This window comes from Pieris napi, chromosome Z (genome assembly GCF_905475465.1).
Source record: "Pieris napi chromosome Z, ilPieNapi1.2, whole genome shotgun sequence".
NCBI lineage: Eukaryota > Metazoa > Arthropoda > Insecta > Lepidoptera > Pieridae > Pieris > Pieris napi.
Genome location: NC_062259.1, coordinates 3,406,663 through 3,433,477, shown reverse-complemented (window position 1 = coordinate 3,433,477; position 26,815 = coordinate 3,406,663). Strand labels below are relative to the sequence as shown.

Genomic DNA, 26,815 nt, shown 5'->3' with positions numbered 1-26,815 from the left:
TAGTATCATTAATTGCGCCGAAAAAATAATTAATACCGCGCAAAGCAGGAAATATTACAAATAATTCAATAAAAAACTTTGAAACGGGTGCTAAATTGTTTGTAGTTTATTGTAGTGACAAAAAAAAAATTTTTTTTACCCCACTTTATTAAAAACTACGGAATGAATGCTAAAATAATGGAACTATGCAAAAAAAACGACACCGACTCAAAAACTATAAACGATGCTCATAAATGTAGTATACTTTATTTTTTTGTAGTATCATTAATTGCGCCGAAAAAATAATTAATACCGTGCAAAGCAGGAAATATTACAAATAATTCAATAAAAAACTTTGAAACGGGTGCTAAATTGTTTGTAGTTTATTGTAGTGACAAAAAAAAATTTTTTTTACCCCACTTTATTAAAAACTACGGAATAAATGCTAAAATAACGGAACTATGCAAAAAAAAAGACACCGACTCAAAAACTATAAACGATGCTCATAAATGTAGTATACTTAATTTTTTTGTAGTATCATTAATTGCGCCGAAAAAATAATTAATACCGCGCAAAGCAGGAAATATTACAAATAATTCAATAAAAAACTTTGAAACGGGTGCTAAATTGTTTGTAGTTTATTGTAGTGACAAAAAAAAAATTTTTTTACCCCACTTTATTAAAAACTACGGAATAAATGCTACACCACATTTTTTGGTCACTACAATCAATTTAGCACCTGTTTCGATGTTTTTTATCGAATTATTTGTAATATTTCCTGCTTTGCGCGGTATTAATTATTTTTTCGGCGCAATTAATGATACTACAAAAAAATAAAGTATACTACATTTATGAGCATCGTTTATAGTTTTTGAGTCGGTGTCGTTTTTTTTGCATAGTTCCGTTATTTTAGCATTTATTCCGTAGTTTTTAATAAAGTGGGGTAAATAAATTTTTTTTTGTCACTACAATAAACTACAAACAATTTAGCACCCGTTTCAAAGTTTTTTATTGAATTATTTGTAATATTTCCTGCTTTGCGCGGTATTAATTATTTTTTCGGCGCAATTAATGATACTACAAAAAAATAAAGTATACTACATTTATGAGCATGGTTTATAGTTTTTGAGTCGGTGTCTTTTTTTTGCATAGTTCCGTTATTTTAGCATTTATTCCGTAGTTTTTAATAAAGTGGGGTAAATAAATTTTTTTTTTGTCACTACAATAAACTACAAACAATTTAGCACCCGTTTCAAAGTTTTTTATTGAATTATTTGTAATATTTCCTGCTTTGCGCGGTATTAATTATTTTTTCGGCGCAATTAATGATACTACAAAAAAATAAAGTATACTACATTTATGAGCATCGTTTATAGTTTTTGAGTCGGTGTCGTTTTTTTTGCATAGTTCCGTTATTTTAGCATTTATTCCGTAGTTTTTAATAAAGTGGGGTAAAAATTTTTTTTTTGTCACTACAATAAACTACAAACAATTTAGCACCCGTTTCAAAGTTTTTTATTGAATTATTTGTAATATTTCCTGCTTTGCGCGGTATTAATTATTTTTTCGGCGCAATTAATGATACTACAAAAAAATAAAGTATACTACATTTATGAGCATCGTTTATAGTTTTTGAGTCGGTGTCTTGTTTTTTTGCATAGTTCCGTTATTTTAGCATTTATTCCGTAGTTTTTAATAAAGTGGGGTAAAAAAAAATTTTTTTTGTCACTACAATAAACTACAAACAATTTAGCACCCGTTTCAAAGTTTTTTATTGAATTATTTGTAATATTTCCTGCTTTGCGCGGTATTAATTATTTTTTCGGCGCAATTAATGATACTACAAAAAAATAAAGTTTACTGCATTCACTAGCATCGTTTGTAGATAAAAGTACATTTAGAAAAATCAAGTTTTTTCTAAAGCGGGTTCCAGCTTGATGGAGCTAATTTGTAGTCATTCTTTAAGATTTCCGACGGAATGGATTAAAAGGCCGGTACAACACTTGCGAGCTTTATTGCAACGTGAGTGTCCATGGGCGGCAGTATCACTTAACATCAGATGAGCCTCCTGCCCGTTTGCCTGCTATTACATAAAAAAACGGATCATTGGATTTTTTTTATTATTCATTTCAATTGCAACGTAGTATTATTTACCATCGTTGAAACTGACATATGTCGTTAATTATTACCAACGGCCATAAGCGGGTTTTCGAATGCAGCGTAATGCTGTATCCACTAAAGAACCTTGTAAAAGCCAATTCTAGAATATACATGAAAAAAGATCATTGCATAGAAACAATAATTAGAATGCAATAAACACATAAACCAGTTTTAATAAGCGGAAATGAAAGGCCGCGAGAACGCAGTTCTAATAGAAATTCAATATACTGTCAGGATCTAAATCAATTATAAACGACATTGTATTCGAATAATTAGTATTGATATGAACCTTGAACAATATAGTGTTTCATTGTATGCGCTGAATATCTTGTTTTCTATGTTATGTGTTCTCTGTAAGTGTTTGTATATGTTTCGTTAGTGTGTCTTTTAAAATGAAAAATAAAAATAGTTTCAACTGTTAGTAATGTCACCAACTAAATGGGTTTGATACACAAGAACTATTTCGGAAAGACTACTTACTTTTTTACCGCGTTAAAAAAGAAGAAGGCTGAAAGGCTATAAAATCAAATATGTTTATTATGGTATATAAGATACAGGTATCACTTATTCCACGTGATTAAATTGCTACGGTAGACATCCCCACTCATCGGCAAAGAAAACACAGGACTAATTTTAAAACAAAATTACCATCAATTTGTGGTGTATTTTTTAATACCACGCAGAGTTTTTGGCCTAATGGTGGATAGAATTTAGCGACGAGTATATAGATGCAGTTTATAATAAAAGAGAGAAGACAAAAAAAATAGGAACATGATGGTAATGAAAACATTTTTTGATTCAACTTAGGATAAAAGTCCAAGTCGAGGCTATTAAAGGTTAAGTTCGCATTGACGTACATGCTTTGTAATACGTTTATGACAACGGGTGTCACACCCAGCTTAAAGTCTGAATTTTACTCTAAAATTTTGCTAGAAGGTTCGACATCTATTAAAAGTAAAGTAAAAAAATCATTTAATCATATAGGTAACACAATGTACACTTATGAACGTCAAAAAAAGAAATGTATATGAAATGCTTCTAACTTTACATTTAGTGCCAGTTCCCAAAGGGCGTAGAGCGGAAGAGAAGAACTGACAAAAAAATAAAAAAGTAAAATTGTTTTATTATCAACAGAACTGACAATAAACTCTCCGCCACACTTTTTAATCGCACTGTTTTTTTTTACACAACGTTTGTAAGGCTCCTAAGCTGCAACCATTACAGCATGTTCCACATGACATCTTAAGTAATAAATAATAATAACATAAATTAAAAACAAAGACTTGTCTTCTATCAGCAGGAGGTATGGTGAAATAGGAGCACGCACGCATTGAAATTTCGACCCGATTATCTGTTTTAGTTTGAAGGGTTTTCGAACAAAAACGTATTCCGAATACTAGAACCTTGAATAAATAGGTGAAGCTAATAATTGTATTGTTTAATGAACGCTCCCATTTAAAATACGATTATGTTCATGGAACACGTATTCCAAATAACCTGGCTTTACTATAAACGAGAGAGTTTTTGTTAACTCAACTTTTTATCAACCCCAGATATTATAAAGTAAATAACAATTGTATATAAGTATTATTACGGCTCAAATTAAGTCTTTCCTCCAAATTCGAATTTCGAGTATAGACTCTTGAGTCGTGGGGTTCAAGTGCACAGGCGCTAATTAAAGATTTAATTTGGCGTCTGGTAGATAGTCCCGGTGACCCCAGAGGTGGTGCTTTCATCGCTCAACGAATAAGTATCGCAATACAGCGAGGAAATTCTGCCAGCATTAAAGGTTGCCACAGACAGGGACCAAACTTTTAAAATTGGTTTTAATTTTCTATTTATTACTATTATTACTATGTAGGTTAAGAAAGTTGTAAATACTGTATATTTATTTATTTATTTATTTACACTTCGTTGCAAATAAAAGAAACACAATACCTACATAAAAATTATAAGGGATGCAACGGGCGGCCTTATCGCTAATAAGCGATCTCTTCCAGGCAATCCTAGTTAAAGAGAAAAACTAAACAAAAAAAAAGAAACATGATGCGTGCGAGAAGTGCAGAACCAAATGTTACATTAAAAAAAATATATATATATATAGAACATATATATAATGATTGTTATATAAGTATTTATATCAGATTAAACCACAATGCCAACATACAACAATGTATTTTTATTGTGACATTAAGGATTTTTTAATTTCATAGCAAAAAGCTCGAACTTACTGTTTTAATTGATAATGAACAACGACGGTAAATAATTTAATTGGGTCGTACCACGCCCATACACCGAACTCGAAAATGCCATAAAAATTAACGTTCATTTTTGAGCGTGTCGAAAATATTCCACAAAGTTAATAACGATCGATATTCACATGTAGAATACCAGTGGTACCGCAACCATCGGTCTTGGTCTCAGATTTCTGGATCTATTGTTTGCCAAGCAGATGATAAGCCCACGACGTCCACTTTTGGATATAAGGATCTCAGTTTCCTCGCGATGTTTTCCATTACCACGAGATGCAGTGTTAAATTCGCACAAAGAATAGCATAGCCTTGATTCGATCACACAACTTCAATGTTGAAGTCACACGCTCAAGCCAACAATGCATTCACATGCTTTAAAATTTTAGAAAATTAGTAATAGAAAATTAAACTAGTTTTCTCTTTGGATTCAAATTTATCAATTTGAATTCTCTCACCAAGCTACTTTTGGTTGTCAGGCCAGCCTTGCGATTCTGTAACTCACTTTTAAACTACAAGCTCCCTCCTTATCAGTATGCCAAATCGTAAAATGACTGCTTTACGACTGATTTGAGCGCGACCGGCGCTGCGGAAACCGCTGTGTGAGTTCGAAAAGTGAGTTACAGAATCGCAAGGCTGAACAAAAACAAACGCTATGTAGAACCTCTGTGCCGACTTGTCATTGCATACTTTAACCACAAGCCTGACAAAACAAAACTAACCTTGGCAGCCATCCGATACTAAACTAAATATTAATTATAAACTGTGTTTAAGAATTAGCCACATACTGTTTTCATTTCTACGGACTTGCTTACCTACAACAGAACGCGTTTATAAACAAAAAAAATCCATAATTATGAGTTATATGAAAATACGTTAATTTCAACAGTTGCAGCGCATCTAATTTGTATACGTATAAAGGTCGATTTACATCAAACGAACATAGAGCTAGAGCTAGAACAAGAGCATTCTTTCGTAATCTTTTAGTGTAAACGAAAGCTAGAGGTATCGATTTACATCAAACGAACATAGAGCTAGAGCTAGAACAAGAGCATTCTTTCGTAATCTTTTAGTGTAAACAAAAGCTAGATCGAATGTTTTTTGCTCATTCGTGTCAATTCTGTGGTTAGTATTGGTAGTGCTTCGTTATGTCTGACTCTGACAGCGATATCATTATTGCAAGTGCTGCATTTATTATTTTGTCGCGAAAACTCAAAAATAAAAGAAGGAAGAAACGTTGGTGGGTTACAAATTTAATGCATCGAAGGACACTGGATAATGTAGGTGAAACAATGACGGATATGCGAAAACAAGAAGAAAGTGGACAATTCCAAAACTTTTGTAGAATGGCGCCGGAGGATTATGATCATTTACTATCTCTGACCATAGAAAAAATTCGAAAATCAAGTACGAATTTTAGAGACTCGATTCCTGCATATGACAAACTAGCAGTGACTTTGCGATTTTTGGCAACTGGAGATTCCTATGGAAGCCTGATGTATTTTACTAAAATGTCTAAATCGACAATATGTAATGCTATATCTGAAGTATGTGCTGCAATAAATGAATAATACAAATCGAATAATTAAAATAATAATAATCAATATAAAAAAAAATAATAATAATTTAATCGATAAGATACGTAAACAATCGCTAGAACACAAGAACGCTTTGAAAAGACCGCTCAGTGGCGCGAGCACGTCCGAACACGCTAGAACGCTCTAAGCAACTGTTCGCGCGCTCTTGCGCCGTTTACATCAAGCGAACGAGCATTCTTAGAATATTCTATAGAATCTTTGCGAACGCACTAAGAACAACGAAAGAATGCTCTACGCCTGTTTACACTAGAAGAATTTGATGTAGTGGGGATAGAATGAGCATTCGCTCGTTTGATGTAAATCGACCTTTATACAGTACACGAATTTCATTCGAACGATGTATGTTCGCCCCTCCGTTTAGTTGTTTTTTATATAAAACGTGGCAAACGGACAGGCGGCTCAACTGATGTTATGTGATGCAGCCGCTGATAGACACTCTTTATGCCACAGGGCTTACTTGAGATTTTCGGACTTATAAATAATTGGTAGGCTCTTTTTATTAATGACCCTAAGACGAATTGGTTCGGAAATACTTCCACTGCAGCTGGTTCCTCATAGCGGTGGTACGCGGCAAAAACTTCCTTAAATTACGCTAGTTCATTGATTGTCACTGCTATGTCGGCTCTGAACTATAAAGCATGGAGGTTTACTAAAATATTTCTTCTTCTTCTTCTTCTTGTAGTGCCTCTCCACTACTGGAGCTTGGCGACCGCCAGTTGACCAGCTCATCATACTCCTTCTTATTCTTTGTCAAGCGCATCAGCTAAATATTTGTAGTTGATATTACAAAAGGAGGATTGTATGCTAATGTCTCTAGATATTCCAATGACATGTTCAGTTGTTTCTTTCTGGTCTTACCGATGCCAAACTAAATTCCTCTCTTAGAGCTGATTTACACAGGGTCAGTAACTGACTACAAATTCGAGGCAAGTCAGTGCTGACCCGAAAAAAACCCTGTGTAAACTGATTTGAAGTCAGTACAGTGGCTTGAAGTCAGCGCTGACTTGAATATTCGGACACGAATATTTTAAAGTCAGTTGGCGCCCCCCGCCACCCGCGCACCCCCGCGCCAGCCAAATAAACCCCGTGTAAACAGACAAGTCAGTGCGTGGTTAGTCACTGCCGCTGCGTTGTAGAGTGACTACGTTTTTTTCGCTGGCGATAAAAATGAAGCTTAGCGAAGACGAAACCTTAAAATTGGTGCAATTATATGGCCAGTTTGTACTCCGCAGGATCTTCAAATCGCAATTGCTTCAGCAACAAAGCAGAGCCACCAGTTTCGTTTCTATCGTCAATCCATTTTCTTACCCATCGTCGTTTATTTTTAGTTATCTCATTTTCTACCATTTCTATTAACTCATTCAACAGCAAAATTGATAAATTTTTCAACAAATAATTAAATCATCGTTTCAGTTGTTTTCACGAATTCATTTTTCCCACTGACTTCACACACGTGTGCTCATCGTAAGAAACGCACCACTACTACTTACTTCATGTTAACAGTTAAAGTCAGTCGCGGCGCCGACATTGGCGCTGCGACTGACTTGTCTACTTACCCTGTGTAAATCAGCCTTAAACAGTTAAAGTCAGTCGCGGCGCCGACATTGGCGCTGCGACTGACTTGTCTACTTACCCTGTGTAAATCAGCCTCTACGCTAAATCTTGACTATTTTTCCAAACGAAGTCACAGGAACTTAGTAATAGATACATTATCTAGCTTTGCCTTCGAATTATCTCAGTTGGTAATTATACAAATCATTTACATTATAAACTTAACGCCCTTGAAAATAAATAATGAAATGTATAATTTTTGTCTAAATAACTATGTCTTATGTATTTCCGCACTTCTTGCGCTTACCTTATCTAATTAAATTTTATTTTTCTCACAGTGGTTGCGTGGAATAGATCGCTTGAAATAAGGCCGCCAGTTGCCCTCCTTTTTATTTAATTATGTCAATTGTATTAAATAAATATAATTAAGATCTGTATGTAATAGTGAAAAACTAAATTTATAGATATAGGTATTTTGTAGTTTTCTTATTTTATTATTATTATTAAGCCTTTATTTCTGACACCCAGAGTAATATATTAACACTTATTTAAGTTACATAACCTAACTTAATCTAATACATCATATGACCCGATTTTGGTAATCAGCGTGTCCTGTGACACATAGGCCTCTTCCAGCTGCTTCCATTCTTTTCGGATTAAAATAATAATAATAAAGCCCGTTTAATTTACAATCATGACAACAAAAATGCTTAGACTTTTTACATTTTATACATTATTGTTATCTTGTTATCCTATATCCTAACTACCTTCAGTAGTCAGTACCGTCGATCGGAACCTCTTTACAGGTAAAGGCCTCCTCCAGCTTTTTACTACTGACTCTGTCTATGGCTTTCTTTCTCCATTTGCTTCCTGCTACCGCTTCTATTTCTTCTTTCCACCTTTTTTGGAGCGCCCTCTTCTCCTTCTTCCCCTTGGTCCTTTCCATACAGTTGCTTTTAAAGTCCACCTTTTATCTGTGTATCTTGCTGTATGTCCCGCCCATTGCCACTTCTGTTTCAGGGCATAATGTAAGCCTATCACTTCTGTTTTTCATCTTATTTTTTCGCTTTTAATTTTATGTATTTTTCTTATTTTTAGTACGCTTCTTTCCATTGCTTTAATTCTTCTAAACACCTCTAAATTGGCATTCCATACCGCGTATTTGTCACAAACTGAAAAATTTGATCTCAATACGGGCGGGCGTAATTGCTACATGGGCAGTTCTTCATGACATTTAGCTATATAGCCAGTAGTGGAGGAAGTAAAGAGCTGCTCTTTCTTCGACACAAAGGGATTTTCCTCGATCAGCCGTTTTGGCAGTGCACGCCAGAATAGCAGATGGTAGATCTACTTACGTGATATTTTGGACAATTCACACAATATCTTTATAAATTGTAGCCTAAGTGTTATTCTGACTTACAACCTATATTTTTGTAAAGTTTCATTGAAATTCACTCAGTAGTTTTTATGTTAAAGAGTAACTAACATCCTTCCAACTTACAAACACTCGCGTTTATAATATTTGTAGGATTAATAAGAATATTTTGTAGAAAAATTAACATGCAAATTTTAGCGTAATAGATTAGTAATAACTACTTAAGTAGCAAAATGAACTTTAAAACACTAATAATAATAATTTATAAATGCTTTTGTGACGAAAATTGGTATCATTTCAATATGGGTATTATTATCTTAATTAAGTTTGGCTCAGGGTTATTAACAAAAACATTTAAATGTCACCACGTTTTTTTTTACGTAACAAATCCTAGTAATTTTGATCTCTTGGATAATACTAGTACTAAATTCAATTTGAGGCTCTGTTTTCTTAATGTCCATTAAATTGTCCAATAATAACGTAAAAACGTAGTTTAATTTGTAATTTGCTCTTCATCTCCGAAAGATGTCAATGAAGACTTAACATTTCTTTGTTTATGTCCTTAGCATAAAGAGCCTAGAAGGACTCAGGAGTCAGGACATTTAGAGATCATAAATCAACATTAAAGAAATTGTCAAGTCCTTCCAAGCTAAACATTTACATAAATTGATTCTTAGTTACTAAGTTAGCTCGGGTCACAACGCTTACCCTCTATCTCCTTACCCGCTATGCTGCCCATATACATAGCACAATAGGGGGGATGCTATGTGGAAAATAGCTTGTGACAGCTCGACTATGTGGAAAATAGAACTTTAAGAACGATGCCGGAAATCTTTAATTTTTCACCTTTTTTTTTTTTGATGGGCTACGAACTCACTCAATACAATAGATCAGTACAACACATTAAGCCAGTTGCATAAATTCAACAGCCGGCATATACAGCCCAAAGACAAAGCATGCCTCTTCCACTTGAAAAAGAGTTACTGAAAGGATAAGATAAATTTAAAAAAAAATAGTAGGGCGACAAGGCATGGAAAATATCTAACGAACCAATATGAAAGTAGAATTTTGAAGGCTGTACATCCGGTTAAGTCTAGGAGACATTCGAAATTGTAGGAAATATGGTATTGATAATACAACTTAATTAGACATTTATATCTTTTCATTTGATCTGCCTTTCAAAATGATCGCAAAAACTAAAAATAGCCTTATGTTAATAAAATGTAAGCAAAAACGATTTTAAATATATACGTGTTGATTTTGCTCGTAATCTTTATGAAGGACGCGAATGGTCAACTGATACAGAAAATCGTTGCCGTAGTAATTAAAAAAAAAAATATCTGTTCATCATACCGTTGAAACATTAAATTATTTATTTAAATGAGTGATAATTATTTAAAATGTTGATGAGTGTCAAAAATTAACGTAAATATAATATTAAAAACGTATCTTTGAATGTAAAAATTGTACCTTCGGCCGTGGTATATTATGCAGTGATCATTTTTAGTTTAGTCAGTAACGTTCGCGCTTTTGTCACAAACTGACAATTAAAAAAGAAATATATGTTTTCATAGTGATTGTGAATAATATAACCACGAGTGTTTATTTCTGGCCTTGACGTTGCTATGAGAGGACGAAATGGTAATTTCAAACAATGCTAATGCAATAATTATCTAAGAGTAATAGTAGACTTATAATGATATGAAAACTATATCATAATATAAATTTAATTAATTGTGTTTTTGTATTATTTTAGGCAAGTATATTATAGTGTTTTTTTAGACAGTTTATAAATTCGAAATCTCTTGAACGTTATTGCTTGAACCACGCATCTTCAGCAGAAGTTCAAGATTTTTTTTTTAATTGTATTAGTTTATTATCAATGCAGTTATTTATCGAGATTCATGCTTGCCTAGGTAGAATCCACTATCCGAAGGTAATAATTATTATTTTGTTATTAATAATACTTGCGATATGGTAATCAGTTTGATATGCGAAGCGAAGGTCATTTATTAAATGTATTTTGGCATTAGAATATATCAAAATAATCGGAGAGTTCCCAGACGTCTCAGGAAACATTATTATTTTTAAAACCAAGAATAATGGTACGTAGCTCGCAATGCAATGTTGTTCATTACAATCAGATAGTATAATTGTAAAATATTACGATGTAGTTTCAATTATATCGTATCTTTGAATATATACTAACCAGTTTTTTTTATATTTAATTTATTACTTTAGTCAAGGTCTAAGCATTTAACATTGTTTTGTATGCATCTAATTTCTTGTAAAATAGTTTTTGTTGTTTGAATACCGTTTCCTAAAGTAGAAATCAATAATTAATAGAAATATACATTAACAGAAAGTAGTTGTGTTAGTCTTTTACAAAAATATCAACGGAGCATACATCATGTGTCAGCTCAACTGGTTTATACACACAAACACACTTCAATATATGATAAGCCTAATAATAATACTCCATATTACGGTTTACTTAGCAAAACGGCAATTTTTAATTAAAAAAAATCGCGTTTAAATTATCACAATTTTACCTGCAATAAACATGTGTGACCCGAGCCACGGAGTTATAAAAAAAATATATTTATTACTCGTGTAACATCTGACAATTTCTTAATGAAATGTAATAAGTTTGATACGTGTAATATGATACATTATCATTGTTCTATTTAAAGATTTAATTTTACTATGATAGGAACAATATAATACATATACATTATACAATGTGAATCAATTATTCAAGTGCTTGAATTATTCCATGCACTACGTAAATAATGATGAAAGTGATAAAACAATTATACTTTTGCGAGAGAAATGAAATGGTAGAATTGAAAGTTCACCAGTACGGAATTCGAACAAAAGCACCTTTATGTATTAATTTCGTGCATTGTTTTAACAAGCTCTGGGTTCATTTCCCTTTGAAATAATAAATGTCGCGGGTTAAGAATGAGGCTATTCAGAATAAGGTAAACTTCAAGTAAATGTAATACCTATACGCAAGAAAGTCTCAAATTTTTTATCATATGGGATTATCAAAATGGGCCAAGAAAATGGACTAGTGTAATTTGTCAAATCGTATACCGAATATTCACTGTTAGCTCAAAGGTTCACTTGTCAGTCATATGACTGGACAAATTATATTGCTTGCAAACCCTAGAAAGAGGCTTTTTAGGTCTAACGAAATCGTAATAAAGGTCTATTGACCTAAATATAACCGATTGACCTTTTAAGCGTCATAAAACATTTATTATTACTAAAAAACTTATACGGTAAAATAAAGTTTTGCCTCGCTTTTATTACTCGAAAGTTAAAGCTTAAAAATCACCGCAATTATCCGCACTTATCTATTTATAGCCATTTCCGTATATTAAAGATAACTTAAAGGACATGTAAAAATAGTTATTATAACTATTTTATATATAATCCAAAGTTGCAGTGTTATTTTAAGAATTGTTGTTTCGTTGTATTATAGTCTATCAATTCCTTCAAATATAAAATAAAATCTGTATAAACTTATTAAGATAAAAATATCATGAAAGAGATACAGAAATTTACATTAGACCCAGATGAAGATGAAAGATGTAGAGAACCTGAATGTTTTAATGAATATGTAGCAGCCAACTAGCTTAATAGGCCGTTCAATTAACAGCCTTAACTCTTAACTAAACAACGGCATTTAACTAGCGGCCTGAAAGATATTGATTACTTGCTTAGCCTGTTGACTGTTAATGTATATTTAGTTCCACTTTCTGCCACTCTCAAGCTCGTAACGAAACTCTTTAAACCAAAGTTTAATGAAAAACTATAAGTACATTGTAAGAGTGTAGTGACAATAATAATGTGAATTTAGTTGTTACTGACTCAATTAATTTTTAAATTAATTTTTTTATCTCAGATGTTTAATTTTTTTTCTGCCACTTGATCACTATCGTATGAATGGCCTAAGCATTAGCCAGTTTATTATATGTTGTTACAAACGCAATGAATATCTTTGAGGCCGCTAGTTAAACAGCTCTATTTAGTTAATAGGCTAGGCTGTTAATTGAACGGCTTATTAAGCTAGTTGGCTGCGACAAATATATATGCAAGCAATTATATACCTTTTAAATTCATATTCCACATAATTTATGATGAGAGCTCAAGAGTCTTTTCTTGGGCCGTGGGATTCAAGTGTACAGGCGCTAATTAAAGATTTAAGTTGGCGCCTGGTAGGTAGTATCGGTGACCCCAGAGCTCGTACTTTCCTCGCTCAACGAATAAGTTTCGCAATACAGGCAGGAAATGCTGCCAGTGTTAAAAGTACACTGCCACAGGGACCAAACTTTAAAAACTTGTTTTATCTTTCTATTTATTAATTTTAAATTACTAGCTTACGAAAATTGTAAATACTGTTTATATGATTGTTATGTATATGTTTTAATAAACGATATGTGTATTCGTGATTGACTAATCAGGAAATATCATTGGCATAAAAGACTTTCGGCAAAAGAAGTTTGTTAAATTGACCGATCGAAGGACATTTTAAAATTAGCCTATTTTATATTCGATCTTTTATTGTTCACAATATGGATTTTTACAGGCACGTGTGAGCATACATCAAGACGTCGGGCTGTACCCGTCATATATGTAAGAGGTTCTCATTATGAAGTCGGTCACGATGTGGTAAGTTTTTTGTCTTAAAGTTTAGAAATTCACATAAACATAATTCCCGAGGCAAGTCTTTCTAGCCCCGGCTATGCACTAATACAGTATTCCCAATATTTCCTTCTATGTGCCCAATTAGCATGCGCTGAAACTAGCGTTAATAGATACATTTTAGGTATTGAGACACAGATATGCATAAAGGTTTTCTTGATATAGATAATTTTTTTTAAACGAATGGTTTTTCCATCTATTCTACGGATTTAAAAAAAATGTTTTCAGACAAGTTGTGCTTCTAAACTTCTAACGCTATCTGTTATTATTAAGAAAACTAGCTGTTGCCCGCGACTTCGTCTGCGCAGTATTAGTATTTCGAGTAGCTTATATTACTGTGGCGTAGAAAAGAAACTGACTATTTAAGATAAACATTTCAATCATACATTACATATGTGTAACTCTAGCGGTTTTGACAGCGCACGCCAGAATAGCTAGCAGATGGTAGATTTTTTCCTACTTACTTGATATTTTGAAAAATTCACACAATATCTTTATAAATTGTAGCCTATGTGTTATTCTGATGTATAAGCTATATTATTGTAAAGTTTCATTAAAATCCATTCAATAGTTTTTACATGAAAGAGTAACAAACATCCATACTTACAAACTTTCGCGTTTATAATATTAGTAGGATATGTCAATATTCTTATTACCTGTAATGGCCGTAAATTTTCCTCTATTTTCTGTAATCACGTTCCCATAGACGACCTTGTCAGAAAAACTGTGGCAGTGGTATTGTGAACGTAAATAACTTGTATTCGTCGCCACATAATGACGGCAAACCTTGAATAAACGCCGAATTAGTGGCAAAATTGCGAAGACAATACGTTTTCCTTGTCTTGGATAGATACTAAATCTGCGTTAATCAATACCAACGTACCTTATCGGAGCGAAGACTGCTAATGCTTTCCTTGATTAGAAATAAAACTTTTTTCCTCAATCCTATTGTTTGTAGATGAAGGAAATTTCAATGGAATATCGAGTTATATTCAATGTTATTCAATGAATTTAGGTCTTAGTTTTACCTTGGGTTTAGTTAAAATTTATTATGTTTTTAAATCAGGGTGTGACGACAATATTTAAACTCCTAAACCCATTACGTGGCGTGCGCTGGAAAACTATCGATACAAACTGTGTGCTTATAGTTTTTCTTTTTATACATATTTTTCTTTTTACGCCATTTTAGTGTGTTTTTATTTGTATAGAGCGATATTGAATTGGTATTGACTTATTATTATCTACCACAGGCTTAATAAGGCCCCCTTTGCACTAAGTTATATTTTCGTTTCACCTAAAAATTCTAGATAACCATAATAGTGGTTAGTACCCCTGACTGCGAATCCATGGTTCCCGGGTTCGATCCCCGGCTGAGACAAACATCGATGTGATGAGAATTTGGTGTTGTACTTAGGTCTTGGGTGTTTAAATATGTATTTATATGTCTATCTATCTATAATATGTATGTCATATACATACATATTTGTATGTATATGACAAACATATGTTGCGTTACTAATAACACAAGCTTCACCAGCTTAGCATGGGACTAGTTCAATTGGTGTGAATTGTCCGATAAAAAATAAAAAATAAAAAATAAATAAATAAATCAAAATACTAAGAAAATTTTATTGCTTTAATTTGTAGGAGCTGCTATTAACAGGTTAAGGTTAAGCGCTTTCATTTAATGTTTAACCGTGAGTCCTGAGCTCGATAATACCAAATATTGCATACATATAAAGATTGATATAAATTGTCTCTGATAATACTTAAAATAAATATGCTTTGATATAAATATAAATGTAATCTTTGTCCGAAGAGCTGGCAGCTACCTCGGACAAAGATTTAGTCTAGCTATTCAAAGGGAACACTGCCATTAATAATATATTTTAGTTATTATATTTTAAGGTTAGTAATTGTTTTTCTGTTATTAATTAATGTTTAATATAAATATGCAGTTCCAGAAAATGACAAGACTTAACGAAATTTCCAGGGTCGCACGTTTTCATCAGTCATCAAAGATTTTATCGCAACCTACGCTAATCTGCGGGACTTCGAGAAGGAATATAAAACTGATACTGGGAAGCAGGCGTACGAGAAAACCTTAGCCAATATGAAACAGCGTTACCCATGGTACTTGAAAGAGATGCAAGGCGTCGCTGATGGAGCTGATGTTCCGTTCTATCAGGTTTGTCTGAGTCAATAATGTTTAAATACAAATATAATATGTATCGTAAGGTTTTATCTATTTAAACCACCTGTCAACTCTGTTTGCATCATGTCAATGCAGTTTAATTAAAATAAAGTTTTAATAAAACTCGTCGCTTTCACGCTATTGTGTGCCCGTGTTCGTTTATCTTACGTGCTTGCAAAAATAAATCTATACATGAGCGTAAAATTACATGTTAAAATTGAAAAAGTACATTTTTCTGTGCTTCTCTTCTTCCTCTTTTTAATACACTTTCCCAACCTCAAAAATCTAAAAATTTACGAATTGCCATCCAAGAAAATTTTGTGCTAAATTCATAAGCCTTTTATTCTTACATTAGAACAATATATATTTTATATACAAACTAAATAATAATCGTAAACGTTTAATAATTTTCAATTTAGCATCATATGCAGGTTTTTAAGGCAAAACCGGTATCATATACAAAGAACAATTTTCGATTATAAATATGTGATTTTAAAAGCGAAAAGGCCAAGAACTCATTCATTAAAATTTTAACGATGCTCCGTTGTATGAGCGTTGTATGATATTTTTAAATAATATGAAACCTGATGTATCACGTAAGCGTACCGAAGCATTTGTAATAATGAAGTATTTTTCGGTTGTTTGATTGTTTTTTAATAGAAAAAAAGTGCGTGCGTACAAAGTACACATATCAAAGAAGTTTACTTCTTAGGCAAACTTATTTTTAACTCTTGTTCATATTTATACAAACTAAAACTTTAGATTTCCGAGACTTAGAGGGAGGGAAAAAGGAAGATATGTCAGGAATTTAATGAATTTAATTGTCATTAAAATATTGAAAGTGTCGAAAATTAATACAAATAATAAATTTAATTGTTTTAATTTTTTTCTTCGATAATAAAAACACGTGGTATTTTAATTTACAAGTCGTCACTTGAGCTTTCAATAAATTATTTTGCAAAAATATAAAACACTAATATTTCATAAATTATTTTTATAAAACTTTAATTTTAAAAATAGATTCGAATTCTAGAATTAGAATTCTATAAGTTCACCCCCTTCACACTCTCTCACAATTGGTCTCAATCGTTTTGTTCGTTCGTCCCTTTTCTTCGACAAAAACGCTGCACATCTTCGTGACGTTCCGTAATAATTTTATCCTCATGCGCCTAAAGAAGTTTCACTTCAATAATATCAGTCGACTAGAAAATAGTGCTTGCCTACCAAATCAGTTTTTTCGGGGTTGCTTAAGGAAACTAATACGCGCAATCTGGTCTTATGTCTCCAACTTACGTCATCCATGTCACAGTGTTCTTTCAGTGGGATATATGTATTCCCAGCAGCTGTGGCTGAGACAAAAAAATACAAATACTATTCCGAAACGATCCTTGTTTCACTAGGAATTCAACCTACTACTTCCTACTAATTTGCAATTATAACTGCAAAAACGACGGGGTTAAGGTTTGTACTATTTAGAATTGGCATGGTTAAGATGATAATACTTATTTTCATATCAAAAAAATTTAGTACTTCGTTACGTTGAAATAACAGGAATAATTAGGTGGTTCTTACAAGCTCTTGCATGCAACTTAATAAAAATAAAAGATACAGCAAAAGTGCAAAGGCGTTTACCAAATGAAAGTGCATAAATCGCGATAATATCAAGGTTTGGTTACATAAGTTATTTTCAACTAAATCCAACTTTATACTATATAATAACAGTCAAGAAATAGTTCATATATTAATTTATATACCATTAAAACAGATTCCGTAAATTATCAAAAAAAACAATTTGCAAAGTGAAGTGCAAATTTAGCAAATCTATATATATAAAAATGAAACCCGTTTTCCGTTGTCACGACATAACATGAAAACGGCTTGACCGATTTGTCTGATTCTTTTTTTATAATATTCCTTGAAGTACGAGGATGGTTCTTACGGAGAGAAAAATTTAAAAAAATTGAGTGAAAAAGTCTAATAACAACACTTCTATATTCCCATACAAAATATTCGTAATAATATTAAAAGGCAATTTGAACTTAAAAACCATACCATAAAGTTCAAGTGTTAGTGGAGGGGTTCCGGGAAGGTAAATTTTTATTTTTTGACATAATGAATTTCTGTATTATCAACTTTCTTTTTTTTATCTTACTAGCTAGACCAGTGTCCCGAATAGCAGAATAAGTATTAAAAAAAATAAAGAATCGACTGTTAGGCGGTACGATGTTCGCCATAATAAAATTGTCATAGATTTTTGGCCGTATCTATAGAGACAATGTTTAGCAATTTCAGTAATTAAGTTATATAAAAGGAGTAAATTAGAAACTCGTGTTTCAAAGTTTCAACACAATGAATAGTCGGGTCTTTGATCTAATAATGCTATGATGTCATCTTTCTTCTCGAAATTGCGTGGTATTGATGGTTTAAAAGTATTATCTTTTTAGAATAGTTAGAAAGTGTTGAAAATAAATAACTTTTATGTGTTTTAACGCAAAAAAAGGTACTTACATAAGTTTGATAGTTCTGTCTGTGGCGCGGTAGCTCCTTTACGAATGAAGCGCGAACATTTTCGTAGGTGAATGGAAAAATTTAATTTTATACTATCGTTGTTTTAACTTTTTTACTAACAATTGTTTGCAAAACTATACCTAACTACTATAACTATACCATACCTATAATTCATATATTTTTAAGCTTTTTATACATGACTTATTCCATATTTTTATTTAAATAAAAAATATGGATTTTGAAGGGTTTTGGACGAGTTATAGCTATGATGAAATTGATTTAATGAATGTATTATTATTAAAATATAAATCTAATATATAAAATTCTCGTGTCACAGTTTTCGTTGCCATACTCCTCCGAAACGGCTTGACCGATTTTGATGAAATTTTTTGTGCTTATCCGGTATCTATGAGAATCGGCCAACATCTATTTTTCATCCCCCTAAATGTTAGGGGTAGTCCACCCCTAAATTTTTTATTTTATTTTTTAGACAAAATTTTTAATTTCTTTTTTTTTATGATACAACATACAAAAATACATACAACCCCTAACTTTCACCCCTCTACGATCAACTCCTATTTTTTTATTATAAATGATATGGCAAAACGACGTTTGCCCGGTCAGCTAGTAAAGATATATAGATACGAGTAGATACATTCGAAATTCTTTTCCATCAAAGCTATATAGACTAAGTATTTTATAAATCTTGAACGCAATCTTATAGGCAATTAAATAGTAATAAGATTATTTTGTATGAATACTTTACCAATTAAAAAAAATCCTTTCTATAACCTTGTGATAAATATGGTTGAAGCCCACATAGTTTTTGCTTAAGGGACATGTGAACGCACAGGCTCCGCATCGATATCCGCCGCCCACGCAAGGGCGCTGCCTTTAATGATGTGGTACGCTTTTGAAGGCCTCTGGATCAAAGCCTGGATAGGTGGAAATACCGATAATAATGTCTAATGTTACACTCAATAATTGCAAGGAATTGACACTCTCATTCCAATCATTAAGAAAACTCGACAAAGTCGGTGTAGTTTCTTTAAAATCATTTATTACGTGAAAAATATTCTGTTTTTACTGGGAGATATGCAGAAGTTGTAAAACATAGAACCTGACGTGCACTATACAAGAAAGAAACAACAGTTAAATCCAACTATTGTTTAACTGTTTATTTCGAGGATTGGACAGTTTTTTTTACATATTTAAAAATCTATAGCCGCTTCCCCCACCGATGTAAAGGTATATATCATATAACATTTTTTTCTTCTTATCATCTAAGCTTTGCATCCCAATAGGTCTCTACGACGCTCGAGTAAATCCCCATTTAGCATCGTGGGCTCCCCTACTATATGAGGAATGCATTCAATAAACGTTTGCATGCATTCCTCATATAGTAGTTAATTCAAAAGTTATAATGACAAATAGTAATGTTGATAGACAATACAAAAGGTTCGTTATTCTATACTCATACAAGACCCAATATGCCGTACAGTACTACGTACGTACGTTCTGAACACTCATTATAATTGTGATCCCTAAAGTTTAACCCTTATCTGATTTTATGTTATTAATTGCAGTTGTTCCTGTTGCAAATGGACGACATTATTGGCACCATCAACGATAACCACATTCCGAGGAACGATACTGGTGGATGCAGCTCAATTGGAATAAACACGCCGAGCGATGTAAGCACGCGTTTAACAAGATCTTCCCCGTGGATTAACTCTCGCTTGTTTTGTTGCGATAAATATTTCGCCTAAAATATGCAAGTAAAATCGAATGATATTAACGAAGCAAGTTTTTGCAATCACTTGTTTTAATGAACTTTTTTTTGGGTAAAACAGGAATAGCAAACAAAATTAGTATCAATTAGCTAGCGACTCGAGAGAGTTTGTGTGTGTGTCAGGTCCACTACTGTTTTTTAGTTGTGTTCTAATGCGATTGCGTAATAAAGAAATATGGCAAAGGCAAGATCAAGAGATAAAAAAGATATTTATTTCGTTTTATATGCATATAAGGGACTAATATTCATTTAAATCTGTTGACATGAAGACGTGAAATTTGAGACATTTATTTAATATTTTTCAGGCAATCTTGGCTCATACTGAGGACGCATTCAGTGAGACGCTAAATCACTTTTATATCATGTCAGCTCATATAATACCAACTCAAGAGGACAAAGATCTTGGGGTAAGACTATAATACTTAGTAATAACCTTTGCGAAGCGGAGATTGATATTTGGTTTCATTATGAATAATATGATGGATGTAGGGTTTGAATGGTAAAATTTTTAAATCGATCTATGAAATTACTATACTATACTTTTTATCGATCTATTTTTACTTTGAAAGTCGCAAACCAAAGACCATTTTAATAACCTAAAACCTAAACTAAAGCGGGCCATAGACGGACTTCATGTTGCAGTCAAGACCGACTGGAATATGCGGTTTGCTCAGGAACTGCTCGAGCGGTCCGTGTATTGCGAATATGAATTTAGTATGGAAACTGCAGATCGCCGTGCGGCGACTGCATATTGCAGTTGGTCTTGACTGCAACATGCGGTCGGTCTATGGCCCGCTTTATTTTTAGGTTATTAAAATGGTCTTTGGTTTGCGACTTTCAAAGTAAAAGAAGTCGCTGTTTGTGTAAACGTGAGATATTTATTATTTAGGCCGTTGAGGAAAGATTCGCGTCGTTATGCTACGCGGGACACATGCCCGGATACACGATGGGATACAATGGAAATGGACTAGTTTTCTCCATAAACACACTTAGCCCTATGATACTGAAGCCAGGGAACACTCGTAAGTATTTATAAAATAACAAATATAAAAAATGTTGTACGATATCTAATACATATATAAAATTCTTGTTACAATGTTCGTTCCCATACTCCTCCCAAACAGCTCGACCGATTCTTATGAAATGTTTTATACATATTCAGTAAGTCTGAGAATCGGCTACTATCTATCTTTCAAACCCCTTTAAGGGGTGTCCACTCCAAAAAAAATATTAATTTTTTAAACAAAAACTTTTGTTTTCATTTTTTTATGCCTTAATTTTCACCTCCCTACGATCAGCCCCTATTTTTATTTGTATATTAAAAACTATTGACTTGAACTCTGAGGTTTATATAGAGACAAATTCACTGAACAACCTAAAAAAAAATTATTTCTGAAAACCGAACAGTCTCTGGGGTAGCATAACACAATGTTCCATATTGGTAACTAAAAAGGTAGGCTAAGTAAAATCACATTAAGCAGAAACGAAGTTCGCGGGGGAGCTAGTATATTATAAGATTTTGTATGCAAAATTTAAGCTAGACTGGGTGCACTGAGAACGGAAGAGTGAACATCCGTCATTCAAATATAATTATAAGCTATTTAATTATATGGAAAATCTCAGATCTAATCTGACAGATAGATTATTGTACACTAGAGTTTTCTTTTTATACCATGGCGTTCTTTAAGAAGATAGCAAATAGATATCAATTAAGCAGGCGAACTATCTGAGCATATATCTTAAGGTCCATCATACGTGATGCAGGTGAACTAATTAATATTTATTAAAACAGAGATCACGTACTAATTAATTACTTACCTTATTAATTGGCTTGCCTAAGTAGAGAACTGCTTTGCGTACATAAATCTAATTAGTTCTTACGGGCTGATAACTAGGTGATTTTACAATACCAATGAGAGTGATATTATTCAACAATTGTTATCAACTTTGAGCTATGCTAATTAGAAACTAATAGTGACTATATTACTAAATATATCTCTTCTAGCGCGAACATTTATCACCCGAGCTCTTTTGACCGCAAAGAATTTAGAAGATGCGGAAAGAATTCTGCTCGACCAGGGTCTAGGAGCAGCCAATGGATGCTCCGTGAACATGATATGGACTGAGGCAGACGGTACACGAAGCCTCTACAACGTCGAGATGGCCCCAGACCTAACTGGGGATAAGTCACTGTTGAATGTTAAAAAGTTCGAAAATGATGTCACAATACATACAAACAAGTAAGTAGTGTAACACCGGTAGTGTAAAACGTGAGGGAAGACGATAATCCACCAGCACAAATACTCAACAAAACGATGTTGCACCATCAGTTCAACGGTTATTGAGAGAACCACATCGAAATTGCAAACATAAACATACAATTTGCTGTCGGAAGTAGGAAGTTTTTTCGGTGGAGGAGGCGAACCTGATGTTAAGTGAAACCGCCACTCATGGACACTGTCAATACCAGAAGTGCATTTCACTTGCACGTGCACTTTTTTAGAATTTGTACGCTCTTTTCTTGAAGGAACCTACATCGAATTGGTTCTGAAATCAATTTAGTGGGCAGCTGGTTCCACATAGTGAATAACGCGCGGCATACTGCCTTAAAAAAGGCTCAGTTGTGGAACGGCGGACATCGAGGTTATACAGGTAGAATTCTGCGTTGCTAATGAAACTCAGCTGCATTATTTAATCCGAACAACTCCTCTGAACACTCTCGCAACAATTCGAACCGCTCTTCGTGTATACGGTCAAGTGGAAGGTGAAAGTTAAAGCGGCTGTCTGTCATAGAAACAGCTAACCTAACATCTTTATGAGCTATCTATTGATCATATAAAACATACGAGTAAATTAAATTTATACTTACCCACAGGTACCTTCGTATACAGTTGAAGGAAGTGGATGGCCCCATCATAGACAGTAGCAACGCTCGGTTGGATGCAATCTACAAACATCCGAAGCCCAAAACACGGGAAGACCTCCAGAACATTTTGTCAGACACTTCGAGACAGGACTTCCAAGTGTTCGCGGAACAGGAGGAATCCGTTATCAAGACTATCGCAGCTGGTGAGCGAATTTTTAGGATCTTATTACCTTTATAAGTAAAAAAACCACAGAAGATTATGAGGATTTTCAGTATGATCCTCGTATTCCTAACAGGTATTATAAATGGATATATAACATTTTTTGGCTTAACTATAATTCATGGATTTAATAAAACAAAATAATAGGTATTACGGTAGTTATTTCTTTAGATATACAAAAAACACTAACTATGCAAAAAACTCAGTTTTGTATCGCGCAGCCCGGACATACAACGACCAATATTTAAGCCTCGATTTGTTAAGGCTATCGCGGAATTTTAAAAGGAGTATTAAGAATATCCATAGCGCAAAATCACCTGCATGATGCATCATGAGCATACCCCACAAACACACCTTCACGTGATTACCATCACATAACACAGCCAAATTACCACTTAGTTACATATATTGACTGATTTTTATTGTTTGTCTCGTTTTGTAAATTTTTGTACCTTTATGTTTCCTTCAAAAAAAGTATTGAGATTTTCGTAATAAACCAAACAAAACCCATCAACTTTATAAGTACGAGTACAAATTACCATTCAATTTGTATTTTATTTTCTTATATTTATTTTTCAGGTATATTTGATTTGGGAGAAAAGACTTGGAATATTTACATCAATAAACCAAACGCATCCGAGCCTGTTGCCATTTTACCAATTATATTCACCAATTTAGGAAAATAAAAATACTAGTTAATTCAATAGTAGAATCGCTAGCAGAGTGCTTTAATATTATATAATATATAAAATACGCATGGTAAATGTTGAAATTTATTGTAAATTATTGGTTCTTAGAATACAGCTTGTGTTTCTTTATCCAAGTACTACTAACCCAACTCAAAAGGATAAAATATGTACATAATTTGAATAAATAAAACATATTAATCAATGCTGTGTGGGCTACGCCAGTCGTAAACTTCTTTAAACCTTCTACTTATTCTCTACGAAAGTTGTACGTTTAGGCGCGCTCAAGCAAGAACGGTAAGTTTCCATACACAAAAATAAAACCCTCCTTTTCTATTACGATGATTATTTCATTTTCCGTATTGCTCATGCTAAGGCCGCAATAGTAAAATTATTAACAGTGTGATATTCTATGTATGATGCTAGTAAGCATCGGGAATAGTAGGGTTTCACATGTTCTACATACAATGTCCACTCACCTATTCCTTTACTGCATTATAATGAGTTCCCAAAGCATTCCAGATATGAGAATTTGCCAGACGAGATGCGTTGTTATACAATCTTTTTATATAATCGTATAGATAAATTTATTTATTTAATAAAAGTATTTAGTTAATACTTTAAATATTTGTGTTTGTAATTTTATGGTTAATTTAACTAAACAACATTATACGTCTTGCTCATGTGTTCTTGCTTATGTTTGTAATTCCTTGTTAGAGTCACCTTATTAACATGCTTAAGAGAAATGTGTATTGATTAAAAATAAACGAAACTAAAATGCTGTTTTTAATTTTTGCTAATCTATTATTCTTGTAGTCTTACGTTATTCAAACAAATTTGGCAATTAAAGTTGGTGACGTTAGTTAGTTGGTTTGGCGAAGACGGCGTCTGACCTATGTCACGGCAATTAGAAAATTCCTTAATAATATCTATACTAATATTTTAAAGTTGAAGAGCTAGGGGGTTTCAGGAGCATTGTAGTTTCAAATACGGAACAACATAGGGGGGAAAAGGAGCATACGGAATGCCCAAAAAGGGTCGCAGCCCAAATTAGTACCTACATTAAAGACAAGCAATTGCATTTAAATGTATTTACGAATAAGTATCGCAAGTAACGAGGAACTTCTGTCAGCATCAAAGGTACACAAGGTGCCTCTGGGACCATCCTTTTTAATTTATTATAGTTTTCTATTTTTTAATTTTCAATTTCAATAATAATATAATGGTATTTTTCATCACTTTGAAGGAGTCATTTTAATAATAACGCCATCTTCAGAAACCATACAACGTCATCTAGTCCATATGTAAAATATTACAAGCTGCTAATAAGTGATTCATACTACATCATTATAGTTTTGTACTTAAATTATAGAGGGCGGTTATATCAAAAATCAGAATCAACCTAAATGCCGAGGTAACTCGACATGTGGCGCTGTTCTTAATGATATGTTTCGTTAAATAATTGCAAATTGACTTTAGATCCCAATATCAAAAATATATATGATACCGCACCACAATTCACTTAAAGAGTTTCTGTAAAAAATTAATCATTTTTTCAATCTAATTTTTTTTCAAATTCGTGAATTTCTTCACTTATGAATGTCAATATTTAAACAACTTAGAAGTTCTACGTCTATTTACTACTTTTCTTCAAATCAAGGGCAGAAAACAGGCGAGCATAACTGGCAAGAAACTCTCCGCCGTTTTTAATCGCCAAGTTTTTGAATAACAACTAAATTGTTTCAAACTGTAATTTTTCACTTAACATATTTAAACAAAATATGCAGCAGGGAAATTGTATAGAAACAGTGAATATTATAGTAAGAAATCAAATTATTGTTTTAATATCTTTCAATTACTAAAGTTTATATATGGTAGGGGAGCCCACGATGCTAAATGGGGATTTACTCGAGCGTCGTAGAGACCTATTGGGATGCAAAGCTTAGATAAAAAGAAGAAAAAAATGTTATATGATAAATTCCTTTTCATCGGTGGGGGAAGCGGCTATAGATAGTTAAATATGTAAAAAAAAACTGTTGCATGGACATCCTCGAGCGCGTCAGATATTGATAGCATCTATGCCCTACGTATTTTTAATAATGTACGTATGTTAATCTGATCGTTTGCATGATGCGGGTGGTTGTATTTAAGGGTTGAAAATTTAAAAAAAATAAAAATTATCGAGCGCGTCAGATTTTCTAAGGGAGTGTTAAGTGCACCAAAAAAAAAGCTCTCATTCACTAATCTGACGATTTCGATGGGACGCAAACCCACAGCCATTTTCTTAATTTGCAAAAAAAAATCGCAATTTTGAAATACTCAAGCGCGTCAGATTAAGATATATGTGGTTCATCTTTATGTTCTAAACGTACTGTCTCATAATCTGACGATTATCTAGAGGGATTCGCCTGATCTGACAAAAAAAAAATAGAAAAACGGTTCACCTAAAGGGCCATCCCTGCAACTTCCCGCTAATTCCATTCCTGGGCGCTTAAAATTGATATTTTGAGCTCGCTGAGTTCAAAGAAATAACATTTCTATGCATTTGAGCTCTCCCAGCTCGAAAGTCTGATAGAAGTTTCATAGAACACTATTTTTGGAATTTTCAAACCGCAATAACTTTTGAATGGATCAAGCAATTTTCACGCGGTTGGCGGCATTCGACGCAGTTTTATCATCCTCATAAATAATTTGCATTTTTAAAGCAATTTTAATTGATCGAACCACAAATTTCGGAGTAATCCCGAAAAAACACTTTTTCGGGTTTCTTTCGTGTACGATATCTCTCGAACGAATCAACCGCTTTTGACCAGCTTGGTGGCGATCGACGTGGTTTTTCAAGCTCAAAGGCGGATTAGTTTTTGAAGTTGATCGATAAAGAAACCACTTTAAAAAAAATATTTCTTATTTTTTTAAGATTTTTC

The 26,815-nt window shown here is 33.1% G+C and overlaps 1 protein-coding gene across 3 annotated transcripts in view; it reads left to right on the top strand.

Annotated features, from left to right (window-relative positions):
- The window catches only part of LOC125062419, a 34,087-nt gene extending 9,416 nt beyond the window's left edge, over positions 1–24,671 (top strand). For 2 of the 3 annotated variants that reach the window (XM_047668337.1, XM_047668335.1), the window contains exons 2-9: positions 13,510–13,592; positions 15,619–15,813; positions 19,914–20,021; positions 20,425–20,526; positions 21,009–21,141; positions 22,125–22,359; positions 22,995–23,188; positions 23,785–24,671. In XM_047668337.1, the coding sequence (XP_047524293.1) occupies positions 13,510–13,592; positions 15,619–15,813; positions 19,914–20,021; positions 20,425–20,526; positions 21,009–21,141; positions 22,125–22,359; positions 22,995–23,188; positions 23,785–23,891 (1,157 nt within the window). In that variant the 3' untranslated portion in view covers positions 23,892–24,671. Of the gene's footprint in view, positions 1–10,430; positions 10,554–13,509; positions 13,593–15,618; positions 15,814–19,913; positions 20,022–20,424; positions 20,527–21,008; positions 21,142–22,124; positions 22,360–22,994; positions 23,189–23,784 lie in introns of those variants that run through there. The other variant, XM_047668336.1, reaches the window with a different exon arrangement.
- The last annotated feature ends 2,144 nt before the right edge of the window (positions 24,672–26,815 follow it).